General features: G+C 39.9%; 1 protein-coding gene across 1 annotated transcript in view; it reads right to left on the reverse strand.

The window, feature by feature from the left end:
- Window positions 1-15,322, reverse strand: part of LOC107997257 (serine/threonine-protein kinase NLK2) — a 180,519-nt gene that overhangs the window by 13,512 nt on the left and 151,685 nt on the right. The window contains 2 exon segments of the mRNA XM_062072421.1: window positions 10,444-10,537; window positions 13,659-13,860. Of these exon segments, the coding sequence (XP_061928405.1) occupies window positions 10,444-10,537; window positions 13,659-13,860 (296 nt within the window).

The following is a 15,322-nucleotide window of genomic DNA, read 5'->3' on the forward strand; positions in this document are numbered from 1 at the left end:
GAAACAATGTCGTCATCCCCCTCCGCCCTTCCTCTTTAAAGGGAGGGGAGCTATCTTTGACAGGATGATCGCCGATGATTTTCAGGGATGATGATCTGAAGGACGAGAATTCTCCCAATTGGAGAATTAATTCCCATTTTTATTGGAAAAATCTTTATCGTACAATTCTTTCTTTTCCGTATCGTGTAGAGAAATTGTTCGTAGCTCGTTTTTTATTAAATAAACTAAATGTTCGCATGTGACGCGATACGGAAGCCAGCTGGAGCCAGTTTCTGTGTGTCCACCGCACGAACAGGAAACAGGAAGTTGGCTCTTGCCACGTCGCGATACGTCTTGTTTTGATAAGACATTTTCTTTTTTTTCTTTCGCTTCGTCTCTTGTCCAAGGAATCGTGAACGTGGATCAGCCAGGTGGATCAGTCGGGTTTCTTTCTTTCTTTTTTTTTTTCTTTTTAATATAGATAAGTAAAGATTTTTCAGAATCGTTGGACCCCCGTGTGATCAATGAACCATTGGTTGGAATCGAAACGATTTATCGTATCGTATATCACCACTTCTCAGACTTTTCTTCCTTTTATCCGAGCACGTCGAATCGAATTGATATCCTTAAAAATATTCTCTGGTCCTAAACGCACGGTGAAGAACCATCTGTGTTAAGAGTTCTTAAAAATATTATCCGCTCGAAACGAAGGACGATTCCCTTTTTTTCCCCTTTTTACAAAGCGGAGGAAATATACATTATTCTTTTTTCCTCCTTCCAAGATTCATCCTCATTCGGGATTCTTCGCATCACCGAGCTCCCAAAACCGCGGCTGTCCTCTCTCTCTCTCTCCCTTTCGTTCTCTGTCTTCCGTGTCCACTTTTCTTTTTTATGCAGTTCCTTTCTCTCTTCTTCCGACGAGATCTTGGCGCGATCGAAGATGCACGCTAATCACAATTACGAACAGATTAATAATTCCGTTCTCCTAAAGGCGGCGGCTTCGTGACCGCGTGTTCGTTATGTATATTTGTTCCATAGGAACAAAGGGGTCCTTGGATCGATCACACGTACACGTTTCTCTCTCCTCATCGATCACGATCAACTCTCGAGATCCACGATAGATACTCTCTGTCTTCCTCTCTCTCTTCCTTTTTCTCGTTGTTCCGCTTCAGCAGGTACAAGGTAAACCGGAGTACTCTCGCGAGGTACTCTCGAAACGCTTCTTTTTCGCCTCCAGTTTCCAGATTCGCCGAGATGAGGGAACTATATAGGTATATATATATTATAAATATACCGATCGATACCGCTCTTCTTCTCTCTTCCGTGCTTCGATCGATCGTTACGAACACGCGCGCCGCAACGTCTCTCTTTTCTTCTCTTTTCTTTTTTCTTTCCTCTCCTCCGTTTTTGAGCATTCTGTGTACACGTGTGGTACATTAATGATGAGAAGCGTAATGTAAAAATCTATATATATAAAAAAAAGAAAAAAAGAAAAAGAAAAGAAAAAATAAAAGACTGGCCTGTCTTTTCGACCCTCTCTTACAAACTACGCGCACGTCCTCCTCTTTTTTTCTTTTTTCTTTTCTTCTCTCTCTCTTCTCGCTTCCCTTCTTCCTTCCCTCCACAAATTCCATTCAACAAATCCCTCGAAACTGATCGCCTTTTTTTTTTTCCTTTTCCCTTCAATCGTTCGCTCTGCTCTTCGTGTGCCTTTGTTTCTTCTTCTCCCCTAGGCTCCCCCGTATATGTATATAATATATATTTATAGATATCTATATACATACACGTGTCTATGTATATACATATCATAGCTAGTCGAAAATTGAGGCTTCAAATATGCTCGGCAGTCTATTGTCTCTCTTGGCTCTTCTTCTTCTTCTACTTCTTCTTTTTCCTCCTCCTCCTCCTCCTCTTCTTCTCTCTCCTATTTTCTTTTAATATCCGATCCCTTTCTCCGATCTCGCTTCTTCCATATATTTCCTTCCTCCACAGCCTGTATATATACTCTCTTTTCATTCCTTCACGTGTCTTTTCACTTTGTCCATGTATATTTTATCCTCCCTGTACAACTTTTCTTCTTAACTCTTCCTTCTTCTTTTTCTTTTTCTTCAGGCTGTCGAAAAAATTCTCTTCTTCTTCGTTCAACGTCTCTCTTCGCGTGAAGAGAATAAACTCGTCCACACGTTCATCATCCATTCGCGATTTCGGAGAAGAATTTTATTCCCACTGGTGAGGAGAGGGTGGCAGTTCCGAAGGATGAGCCACTGTGGAGCTGCAAGTCGTACGAATAGATCATTAGTGCTTGCTATTTTAAGAGAAAAGGAGTCTTTTTTTTTTAATTGCTTTTTTTTGGTTTTTCTCTTTTCATCGCTCGCTCTTTTTTTTTTTAATAATTCGGGGGTGTAATAATTCTCTCAAGTGAGAAAGAACAGAGGTGTAACTACTTTTCAAATCTCCGCTTCCGTGCTTTCAAGAAAAAAAAAAAAAAAAAAGAAAAAAGAAGAAAAAAAAAGAAAAACACACACAAGGACTGGGGACTTGGTAAAATCTTGGAAATTTTTCTACGTATTCGTTTACTACGTAGCTCTCTCTCTCTCTTTCTGTCTGTTCTTCGTCCTCTTCGTATTTTTAGCAGCTTTACTAAGCCCCACAGTCTTGGAGAGTATCTTCGAGCCAAGATCAACGAGACGATTCTTTTTTTCTTTTCTGCAACTTTTCAACAAGACAGGTATTATGAAATTACAGGTTGTTACGGCGTTGGATGTTTATTATTATTTATCGTTGTTTCTTTTCGTTGGAATTTTCATTTATACGAAAGATGGATCGGTGCGATCTATCGATGAGTTGGCTCGACGATACCCTTCGCGCGGAGATTTGAACACTAAGAACTGTACACGACGAAAGTGCAAAGTGCTCCTCGCTATCGTAAAGGTTTATTTACGTGGGCAATCGTCGAAAGCATACGTTCACCCGGCACTTCGAGTTTCGTCGAATCTAAACAATCGGGCTAAGGGATGATATGGTATGGTGATTCCAAAAAAAAAAAGGGGGATGGGGCAGCATCGTCGACGAGTGGCAGCAGTGCGTCTCGAAAGTGTTGAAATACAAACGGTGAGAGGATCGTATTGAACTCAACTCAAATCGGATTAACGACAGACCGTGTGATGTAAAATAAAGTAAAAATAAATGGAAAAAAGAAGGAAAATAAGTCCAAAGAAGAGAAGAAAAAAAAAGTAGAAACGAAGTATATAAGATCTTAGAACTCGATTAGGTGCCCCTTTCTTATTAAAAATATATTTATAACTCTGGTTTAAATCTGATAAAATAATTTGCGAGAGAAAAGAATAGAAATCTGAAGAAAGAAATCTTGTAGGAGAACATTTTTAAGTTGAAAAAAAATAAAAGAAAAACAACGAATAAAGTTCGCCATCTTTCTTTCTCAGAGGATCTTACACGTTTAAAATAAATATTAATTACAAAGGCACCGAATTCTTGGACCTAATAATTTATCCTGATCCCATAAAAACAGAACTTTACCCAAAAATCGATTTTGAAAGGAAAGAACAAAGCCTTGGTTTTTATTATGGAAAAGAAAAAAAAAACTAAACTACTAGGGGTTGATAGGCTATAATTATTTCGCTCTCTCTACCGTGTGTCTCGATATCAAACTGCATATTCTACTAAATTATATATATAATGCGTCTCGACTAATATCGTTCCTTCTTTTTTTTTTTTAATTTACATACTGTTAACAACAAACGACGAATGAACGGAACAGAAGCGCTTCTAAGCAACTATTTGCCTCCAAGATACCAGCAGATCACGTCGTTTTCTTTTATACTTCTCTCGACCGAGGAAACGCTCTGCGTTCTCGTGACGATCGATTCGAAGAGTCGCGTGGATCGATCTCTCGTGCTCGATCGCGTTTCAGATCGTTTCAAACGCGAGAATCAACGGAAGTAGCCACAATGTGCGTAAGTATTTACGGACGATTCGTCGAATCATTGTCGATCTTTGCGATTACATAAAAAAAATGAATAACTTTTAACTTGGGATTATTTCGAGAATTTAAACTGAAGATTGGAAAGAATTAAAGTCTTCTCGTCAATGGCAATCCTCTTAAAAGAATTTCCTGTTTCAAATAACGTGCTTGTATATATATATCATGCCAAACGCCAAATTGTATTCCAAATTATGATACGCAATAACTTGAGAACGTAAAAGCAAAGAGAAAACAAAAGAAAAAGTATCAACACACGCGAAATTGTATCCCGAAATGTCTGCGATACGCGATAACTTGAGAACGTAAAAGCGAAGAACGTAAACAAAAGAAAAAGTATCAACACGCAGGTGTTCTCCAAACGGTCGACTGGTTGCGCAGTTTGACTCGAGTGATCGAACGTGAACCATCGGTTTCTATTACGTTTCAGTGAATTTCCTCCTTCAGTGTTAAGTGTAGTTTAAGTGTAGAAAATTCGATCCTTTTTAAATAATCCCAAGAAGATTATCTTCGCGACCGTAGAGTTTCGAGTTTTCGCAACGTTTGGTTCGAACGATTGACAAGGATTCGGCGAGGCGATTCGAAATACTTGGTCGTCACGTGTACAATTCGCGAAGACTCGACTCTTCAAATTCTACGTTGCCGGGAAGACAACGGGATGAAAGGGAGATCGACTAAGTCTGGAGCTGAACAAAAGAACAAAAAACGCTTCATCTGATTTCCATGCAGCTGTCAGCATGTGTGACAGCCGGCCATTAATCACGATTTTATATAAATATTTTCTATTTTTTTTTTTAATGCTTTTTGTAGTTCGATCATATATATATATATATATTTTAAGTTGTTATTATTTCTCTTTTTATAGCTCTCTTTCCCTATTTGTCTCGTCTGTTTCTTGCAACGTCTCCCCTTCACGTCTCCGCCACCATATTTTTTTTAGTCACCCTTCAAGCCGTCCTACAACTCGATACTCGCGAGTTCTCCTCCGCCTCCAATCTCCGCCTCCGTTAACAGCCTTTTGGCTTTGCTTTGCCAAGCTCGAGGAAAGAAAAATTGGAAAACTAAAAAACTCATTGGAGATCCAAAATGTCGGGTCGAAAATATCACAAGTTTCGAGAAATTCGAAATTCGTGTCTCGGTTCAACGCGTTCGAAAAGAATCTCGATATATTTGATCGCATCCTCTGACAATCGCTCGCTAGTTAGTGCACATTCAAGAATATTTTATTCAAATAGTTTCAAATAGTTTCGAGTGAAGGTTGAAACGTTAAAGTGTTTGAATTAATTGGCTTCTGAAATCCTTCGTGTCAGTTACTTCTCGAGAACGAAATTCAACGTTTTCCCAACATTATTATCTCCGGAAGAATCTTCAAAGAAGAAAGAAATATATATTTTTCTCGATTTCACCCTCCTCTCTCTCCCGCCAACCCCTTTCTCCTTCGTTCGTCTACCTTTCTAGACCGCGTCGAAATTATTTCTGGAGTTTAAAAAAAAAAGAAAAAAGTGACCCCGTCGCTTCTTTTCTCCGCCTGCCTCGTCCAAAGCGGATAAAAGCGACGCCGCGCTGTGTCGTTAGCCCCGCTCACTTTTGCACGCCCGCCCGTTTCTCGCGAAATTCCGCTCGCTGTTTCGCGGTGAACACGCGACACGAGAAGCGGAAACTTCGTTTTTATGCCTCTTAAATATTTGTTCCTTTTTTTTCTAAAAGAGATCTTCGATATTTCATTGGCGAAAAATACGGAATCGGGGAGTTTGGTTTATGGATACACGAATCGAAAATAATTTTCATCCATGCCAATGGAATTCTTCGTATGTTAGAGACGAGGATATCTCAAGATACGAATCGAAAACGAAGCTAGAATACTTTTTTCCTATCACAAGAGGGGGACGAGATCGAGAATTCAGAGAGTTATTCCAGTATGATCCAGTACGATCGCGAATAAAAGTTGAAAGAAAAGAGTAGCGAAGTTTCCTTTGTTAATTAATCGCGTATCACCTCTTGGCAAAGCAAACCCGGCGGTAAAGAAAATTTCCAAACCGAAAAACCCATGTCGCGTCCCGGATTTGGCGAAATGACAGTAATAACTTCGCGGGTCATTGGTCCTTGAAAAATCACGCGCACAGTCTGCGTGGTTATACCGTCGATAGATCGGCGAAAAAATTCTCTTTTCAGCCTCCGTCTACCATTGTACCGTACAATCTTTGCAAAAGAGAATGGATAAAAAAAGAAAGAAAGAAAAAAAAAAGAAGAATTATAAAAACAGCGTACAAAAGTCAAAAATGGAAAAAAAAAGGAACACATGTAAAAAACAAAAATATTTTCTCTGGGAACATTGCGGATAAAGTTTCATCTTTCCTTTCCTTTTTGTCTTCGATGCTCGTAATACGCTTTTATACGATAAAAAAAAATATACATATATATATACATATATATATGTAAAAAATTAATAGTTGTGTCAATTCGAAGATTACGGTCATTGTGCCAACAGCCAGATCACGCCAGGACTTCCAGTCGAAAATCACTTATTGAATATAGAATTATCGATTCGAAGGATATATTCAGGGATGGAATCGTTCAAGGATTAAACTCTCAGATGGAATATCAGGAATGGTAATGTTAGATGGAAAATATTCGTTTGAATATGGATTAATTTTCAGATGGATCAGAAAGGGTATATCCAAGCATCATCAAGTGGAAAATGAAGCGTTTGGATTTCCATGGAAATCGTATTTTTTTTTTTCTTTTGGAAGCATTTTTAGATTATATTTGGATCTTTTCTAGGAAATCATTCTCTCAGGATGGAGATTAGTTTCGAAAGGATCCTATCCAGGTGCTTCTACGAAAGAGAGTATCGTTTTTTTCCCCCCCTTCGTCCGATTCTCGATAAGAATCGCGATCCGTCCAATCGTTTTTATTATTTTTTTTTTAATCATATTTCTTTTCTCCTCTCTCAGGCCCGTTTCTCTCAACTGAATGCTGCATGGTTGATCAGGCCTTTCTTACACTCCTCGTGTCCAACAAAGCGCTCTTTTTAACCGTTCTCTCTCAGCGTTATTTACAAGTACCACTTTCACAGCGACTCACGATCAAAACGTAAGAAGAAAAAAAAAAAAAAAAGTAACACACCAGCGACCAGTCCACCTCGATGATACACAAAAAAAAGAAACAAAAAAATGGAGACAAATTTTTCAAACGATCAACCCTAGTTCTTGCTTAGTCAGTTGTGTGTATCAAACGCGAGGTAAGATGCGATTATTCCACGCAACTTGTTCCTTCGAGCTCCTCGAAGATCCCCCAACTCGTGAAACGGACTTTACATACGTGTTATCTTTAATCTGATCTTCGATCCAGGATTTTATATCCACTTTTTTTCCACGCGTGTCGTTCGTTAATTCGTTAAAGATCTCTTTAATCGGTCGAGCTGCTGTTAATTAGCAAAACTCGATGAAAAGTGAATCCCAATTAGAGAGGCTATATTCGCGCCTTTCATTTAGATTTGCAAATATTTCAACGATATCTCGTCGATATACTTTTTCGCGTATCGTTGACGAAATTTTGTTGTTTGGAATTTCTATTTTTCCTTTTTTTCTTATTGAAAGTTATCATCGCTAAAGAAAGAAATGTTAGTTGCCACACAATCGAGCCATTCTCATTTATCTAACATCGAAACAAAAACTTTGATAAATTTGAATAAGAAGAAAATAGGAATTCCAGTTTCATCGAGAGACTCGCCCTGCTCCATTTAGGCGATCGAGAAAACTGTACACGCGCGAGGGAAGAATCCCCATTTCTTTTCAAGGAAAGAGGGCATCCTTTTCTTTTCCCCTTTCCTCTTCTTTCTTTTCTCTCTCTTCCTCTCTCCAGAATTTCTCTCGACGTGCAATTTTTCTCCCGTTAATTTAATTTTCTCTCGTCGTCGTCGTGTAACATCACGCGACGAGGATTAAACGCGTTTGAAATTGGGGACGAATCGATCGATAAAATTGGCAGACCTTCGAGGAGCAGGCCAATAGAGAGAGAGCAAACTCAATTATAGGAGATTTACGATTCCAAGTAGCCGGGAAGGCTTCTCGAATCGTGTCAGGCTTGGATCGGAAGTCGGTCGAGCGAGCTGGTCGGTGGCGTGTGCATCCGGCAACGTGTGTCTCACGAGGACCCATCATAAATATATATAAATATATATATAAATATATCAAGTTGTTCTACTCATTCACAGTATATATATATATATATGTATGTATGTATATATTTATATATACAAAGTATCAATCATACAGAAGTCTCTATTAAAAGAAAAAAAAGAAAAAAAGAAAAAGAAAAAGAAGAAAAAACAAAAAAGATACGCACGTAAGAAGCAAGACGAGAGATTGAAATTAAAAACCACAGTACCAGTAGTAAGAAAAATGGTTTGTCATATTGATACTAATAAACATGTTGAATCAAAGGGGGTGAAACGAGGGTGAAAGGAGAGAAAGAAGAGAGAAAGTGGAGATGCGAGAAGAAGAGAGAGAGAAAAAGAAAAACAATGGAAAAATATATGATACAAATCGAAACGAGATACACGGGAAAAATTTGACTGAGAATGAGTAACAAAGAAAGGGGGAGGGGGAAAAAAAATGCAAAAAAGATATGCTTGGTAAAATGGTTTGTTCAAGTACCTCAGCGAGCGAGGTCACGCCGGCTAGAGCTGACTCTCTGTTCGTTCGGTTCGTTCAGGAGGAGACGTAACACGATTGGTAGTAGTAGTGGTAGTAGTAGTGGTAGTAGCGGTAGTAGTAGTAGTGGTAGACGATAGCGGTAGTAGTCGATAGTAGCTGACAGTGGTAGATAGCTGATTCGGTACTGGTAGTGGTAGTAACGTGTACGTATACGCGGCGTAGGGCGCTGGGTCGGCGATCGGCTTGCTCTAACTTGACGGCAGTAAGCAACACGAGAAATAATGTTACACATTTTCAAGATCACATATGAAAAGAAAGAATGAATTTTTTTTTTTCCTATTATTTTTTTCCTCTTCATTATTATCATCATTAATTGTTATCATTATCATTTTTCTTTATTAGTTTTCTTGAGGGATTTAAGGGAGATTAATTTAGAAATTTCTAAGCGCTTTCCTCTTCGAACAAGCTTTCCTTTCTTTCTGACCCTTTTACTTTTGACCTTAATGATCCATTTTTTCTTTTTTTTTTCCACGTCTCAAGATCTCAATTTTAATTCTCTCCCTCCCTCCCTCTCTCTCTCTCTCACACACACACACTCTCTCTCTCTCTCTTTCTCTTCTCCACATCTTTTATATACCAAGAGTTTGCACACAGCGTCTGTCACAATAATAGTAAGGGCTTTTTCTTCTTTTCTATTTTTCAATTTTGTTTTTTTTTTTCTTTTCGTAGGAATCGAGGGACAAAAGGCGCTCCATTCAACGATATTTTTGCAATATAAAACGTATAAACAATTACGAACGAATATTAAAAATCCTGGCAATGTTACACGTAGCAAGGAATCACATTCCTTCGATCGTTATATTATCATAATTCTCGATACTATTGATAATACTAATCGTTATATATAAATTCACGAGCGAAAATATACGATATATATTGCATATCACAACAACGACAACAACAACAACAACAAGGGAATGGTTAAATTCTTAATCGTTTCTCCGCAGAAGAATCGACCACGAAGTTTTCGAAGGGCCGGAACGCAGAGAGCAAAAGGACATCGGCGAGGAGGGTGGTTCTTGGACAAAAGATCGTTCTCTCCTTGTTCCTTTCGATCTTTTCGTTTCCACACACAGACACACTCTCTCTTTCTCTCTCCCCCTTTACCATCAGCTTTCTCTTTTCTCCCTCGTCCTCCACCTCGTTTTTAATTTCCGTTCTACGTTACGCCCTTATGCCCGTTTCTCTGCCTTTTCTCCCCTCTCTTTTGTCCATCTTTTCTCTCTTCTCCCCCTCCTTTTTCCCCCCATTCTCAATCCAGTTCCTCTCCTCTTAGACCAGATCGACTTGGAAAAAGGAAAATACACTGTGTGCCTCTCTTCGAATCTCTCTCTTTCTCTCACTCTCTCACTCTCTCTCTATACACACGCGCCTCCCACCCTCTCCCTCCCCCTTATTTACTTAATATCCCTTCCGCACGAGATTCGAAATGTGGTCTTTTCTTTTTTTTTTTCACAGGAGAAAAGGATCAGGAAGGTTGCGGTCATCGCAAAGGAAAATTCAACGAGAGGAGGAGGCTCTTCGATTCTCGAGGAACCCTGTATTACTATCCCCCTCCCCCCCGACGTATTTTCCCTAAAACCGGTGATGAGAAGAAGAACCCCTTCCCTTCCCTTCCTTTTTTCTTTTTTATCCTAACCAGTAACGTATCTCTCTCATTTCTTGCGAATCACATATATCGATCGTTTTCTTTCTTTTTTTTTTAAATCAATCAATCTACGAATGATCCGCCACCTACGGGCTTACCTTGCGAAGCTCTTGAACGCCGCGGACTGCGGATTTATGCAGAGCGGCACGCGCGACGTGTTCAGCTGTTCCGCTATAAATTTGTGCATTTCCTCTGAAACAGACAACGTCGTAACGTTGGGTGAATATCGGCGTACTGTCTGGGTTCCCCGGCGTTGGTGGAGGAGGAGGAGGAGAGGAAGGGGAGGGGAGGAGCGCACGAAGGCCGGGCCCTCGTCGGGGACGGCGAGTCGTTCCTGCGAACCTCTTGAGGGAGAACGGTAGTCGAGGGGGAAGAGGGTTGATCGATTGTTTACGCTTCGTTGTCGTCATTCGCAGATTAGCCTCGTCTTGCGTGGGTGTATTAGGAAAGGGGTTGGGGGATGGTGGAAAGAAAAGGAAGAATTTAGTTTCAGGATGCATATTCGTGGCTTTTAGGTTTTTAATTGAGCGATAATACGAAATTTCGACGTTTCTTCGGAGAGGAATTTCTTTCCAATCGTATTCCGGACGATCCGGTAGAATCGCTTGAATTTTGGGGAGAGGGTGAAATTGGAAATCCGTGGTGAATATCCGCGTATTCGCGTACCGAATTCAAAGCGAGGCTGTTGAAGAAAGGACACAGGTGCGACGGGTGAAATCGGTAAACTATTACATAAACTCGATTTCTATCATTATTTTACGAATGAAAAGTAATAAGCAATAAAAGATGGTGGGACATCTCTATAACATCTCCTCTTCCATTATATAAACTATTACACAATATCATCGCCATTCATGAACAGACATTCAATTTTCTTTTTTAATTTTAAATTTTTCAAATTGTTACGCTCTTTATCCGACCATCACGAAAATGGAACCACTTCTTTCGCCTCGGACGCGGTAATAAAAAATTTACGAACTTCCGAGAAAGCTTTCTGGCATCTCCGCAACCCATCCAGCCACTTCTTTGTTCTCCTCGCCGCACGATTCGCGCGTTTCGCCTTACGACACCTTTCTTCGACACGTGCAACCGTCCGCGACTATTCCACCCGGGACAAGTCCGCGATTACACGTTGCGCGCATGTCCTATCGCACCCGCCTCGACGCGAAATCAAACGAGTTTACCGTGCTAATTAATCGTAATAAACCGTTGGTGTCTGTCGCCCGATTACTTTCTTAACGTTTCATTCGGATCGAGATTATCTCCTCGTCGAGTTATGCCAATATATTCAAATCGAGATGCAAACCTATTCAACCGTTGAATATTTTCATATTCTATCTCTAATAATTTTCCTTAAAGATTTTTAAGGTAAAATCGCGAGAAATTATTATCTCCAAAAAAGATCCGTGGTTTCGAATAAAGGATGGAGCAATTCGAATTTCGAATGGAAACAAATTTATTTCGGACCAAGATTTCGAATGATACCGTTGAATATTTTCATATTCTATCTCTAATAATTTTCCTTAAAGATTTTTAAGGTAAAATCGCGAGAAATCTCCGTAATTTCGAATAAACGATGGAGCAATTCGAATTTCGGATGGAAACAAATTTGTTTCGAATGATACCGTTGAATATTTTCATATTCTATCTCTAATAATTTTCCTTAAAGATTTTTAAAATAAATTCACAAGAAATTTTTAAAAAAGATCCGTGGTTTCGAATAAACGATGGAGCAATTCGAATTTCGAATGGAAACAAATTTGTTTCGGATCAAGATCTCGAATGATAAATGATCCCCCTTTCGCTCGGCTTAATGAATACATAGCGTGAAACTAGACATTGGAAACATCGATTCTATCGACGAGAGAAAATCGACCGCGGCCCCCCCCTCAATGATAAACGATGATTTATCGGGTTAACGCGGGGACACACGCAATACGCAACACGTATCCGTTGTTCCCGCGTACCACGGTTCCAAGCCACGTGTCCAAGACGTTTTCTATTAATAATCCGCGCCTGAGTCACACGCATGATGCATTTTTTCTCCCGTGGATTAATGCGGTGTCGTGTCGCTGGGCTACGTTTGGCCGACTCACCCTTCTCCTCCCCCCGATTAGTCCGCGACGAGGAGAGCAAAGTAGCAAAGTCTACTTTTAAAATTGCCCAAGTTACAGTACAGTCTTCCGCCACCACCTTTTATTGGAACAATTTTTATCGAAGAGATTAGATTTCTGATAATTTAGAAGGATTAGGTTTAAATAACTTATCGTCTCTTTGCACCAATAATTTAAAAGAAACTTGAAGGAAATGTCGAACACGAACGTTGATCTACTCTGAACACTCTTCTACGTGTTCCTTTAAGAGAAGATATTTCAAGTTTTTAACTCGTTCTTTATCAGCAAATTATTTAAAACGAGCGATAAAAAAAGAACAGAGTCTAATCTCCTTCGAAATTTCGTTTTAATATTCAACTGTAATATCTTTTAAATATTACATTTTTCCGCCCTATTGATAAAAAAAAGAAAAATGTATCTTATCCCCCAGGATACGGAACTCCTCCCTCGTCCCATTTTATTTAGTATTCGTCGAACGTGGCTCGTTATTGGCGCCACGAATACGGTTCGAGTCACGCCGCGTTGGCGTTAAGAACGCCTCTGAAAATCGTGGAAAATTCACGAGGCGCGATTTATTAGCGTCCCTCGATCGATCCGCCGTTATTGAATCTGCGGCAGAAAATTTCTCGATGCCGAGCCAGTAGTTGGTTTAGGTGGAGGATGGTAAAATAAATTTGTTTCCCCCCTTTTGTTTCGTTCAAGTTGAGATTTTCTCTGCGATTTTTTTTTCTTTCGATTCGTTCGAAGGAGGGAAGGAGGGAAACATATTTGGGAAGATTTTTGTTTTTGGTAAACATCTTGGTTGGAACATTTTCGTTGTAAACATCGTGGATGACGAAGAAGAAGAAGAAGAAGAAGTTCGAATAGAATTTTTGACAAAGTGTTACGATCACGTTTTCATTTATCTTCTTCGTCGAGATTCCAAGATTTACCGATTCTTTATGCGAGGCATGCAATCTCTCGAGTGCACACCTCTCTCTCCATTCGACGGAGTAAATTTATTCCGAAGGATCTAGGTCGCGCTGTATCTGCTTTCTGAATTTTTCAAAAATTAAAAAAAAAATTAGAAACCGATAGCAATGACAAATTTTTCGATGAAACAAAGTGGCGAAGTAGCAAGACAAAATTGAAAAGAAAAATTCAAAAAGCTTGGATAAGTAGATAGAAAGAACAGCTCGTTCTAAGAGCTCTCCTCTTACCTTTCACCTGCTGCACAGTGGTGAGCTTCCGTTCCCAAAGATCGTCGAACGGATGCGACGTGGCCGGCTCGAAATCACCCGTATACTGTCTCAAACCGCCGCTGGTCGTGTAACAGCACGTGCACATGCACGAGTGATATCTCAGTCTCCCTTCGTCCAGATAGGGATGCGCCAGTGCATCCACCACCGTGATCCTCTTGTCCTGCGGGAAGTTCGTGAACACGGTCAAAACACGATCGATACCGAAAAACGAAAAACTCTGCTTCTTCTCGACTTTGCTTATCTGTACGAGGATGCTTAACTTATTATACGTTGACTTTTGGGGATGATTATTTTTTTAGGGATGAATTTGCCAACTTTACTTAGGCGAGTTATTGGTTAATAAGTTGGAGGGTCGTCTATCTTTTCATTTTTATTTTGTGTTCTTCGATTTCACTGCATTTCTCAATCTTCTACGACTACACGATTATTTCTCCGATTTTTTGATAAATTTTTGTTAAACGGGAAGGGAAAGTTTATGTTTATTATATTTTCCAATAAACTTTTACTTCCACAATCGCCACTGAAATATTCTCTTCCCTTTAAGTTGGGGCGCAACACAAACTCGAAGATAAATTCAAAGTTTCCACCACGTTTTTCGTGTCGCCTTCGAGTTTTAATCTCTCCGTCCTCCCTCCGACTTCCTCCTGGTCTCTTCCATTCCAGAAACTTCGGATGATTCTAATTAAGCCACCGCGAATCCTCTCTTGTTTCCCGCTATAATGCAGGAAGCCACGAAACGTATCAAAACACGCCATTGCAAAGAATCCACGAAGAAAAGTTTCCAAGGTGTTGGACGCGTTCATCTCGATTATTAATCGCCATTATTCCCTGCTACTTGTTCCAGAAACGAAACGGATCGACCATTATTTCGACGTATCGTTTCGCGACTTAACATCGATCCGAGCGATCTAACGAACAGCACCGCGGAGGATTGAAGTGGAAAAGTAGGCTGCTGTTGCGTTGGCGTGCGTTTAACACGCGAAGAAGATCGTTCGAACGAAGCCAATAACGGGCTCAGACTCTCTTAATTTTAATGGAATTATTGAAATTCTCTGACGTGCCTTTGTTATTTTTACCTCGCGGTAAAAATATCGACGTTCGCGACACGTATGCGCCTCTCCTTTTCAACTCTCTCTTCGATCCTCTTTATTATTTTTCTTCCTTTCTTTCTTTTCTTTTCTTTTTTAAGGACGGGGAGGACAGAAGACAGTAAAGATTTTATTGCAACTTTAGTTGTATATATTCGAACACATCGGTGTTGGAGAGAATTTTTACGATGTCGTGGTGGTCATCGTTCCAAGTATTTTTTTTTTTCTTTTTTTTTTTATTAACTGCCACGTGAATATTCCTTTCGACATTTTTATTCCGCGTTCTTTTTTTTTTCCCCTCTCCTCTCTGTCCTCGCTCGCTTGGCTCGGTTTGCAACTCACGAAGCGCGGTGCGTGATGCAGTTTCGAGTTGGCGGAGGAAGTGGAGGAATGGAGGATGAGGACGTCGATAAGGGTGGTTAAGAAGCGATAACGTCACCGCCGGAAACTTGCTCGTTAACCAGCTGTGTAAACGGAAGTTGGCTAGCTCGATGATTAATTTAAGTAAAGAAGCTGGCCAACTTTCGGAATTTC

This window comes from Apis cerana, linkage group LG3 (assembly GCF_029169275.1).
Source record: "Apis cerana isolate GH-2021 linkage group LG3, AcerK_1.0, whole genome shotgun sequence".
Lineage (NCBI taxonomy): Eukaryota > Metazoa > Arthropoda > Insecta > Hymenoptera > Apidae > Apis > Apis cerana.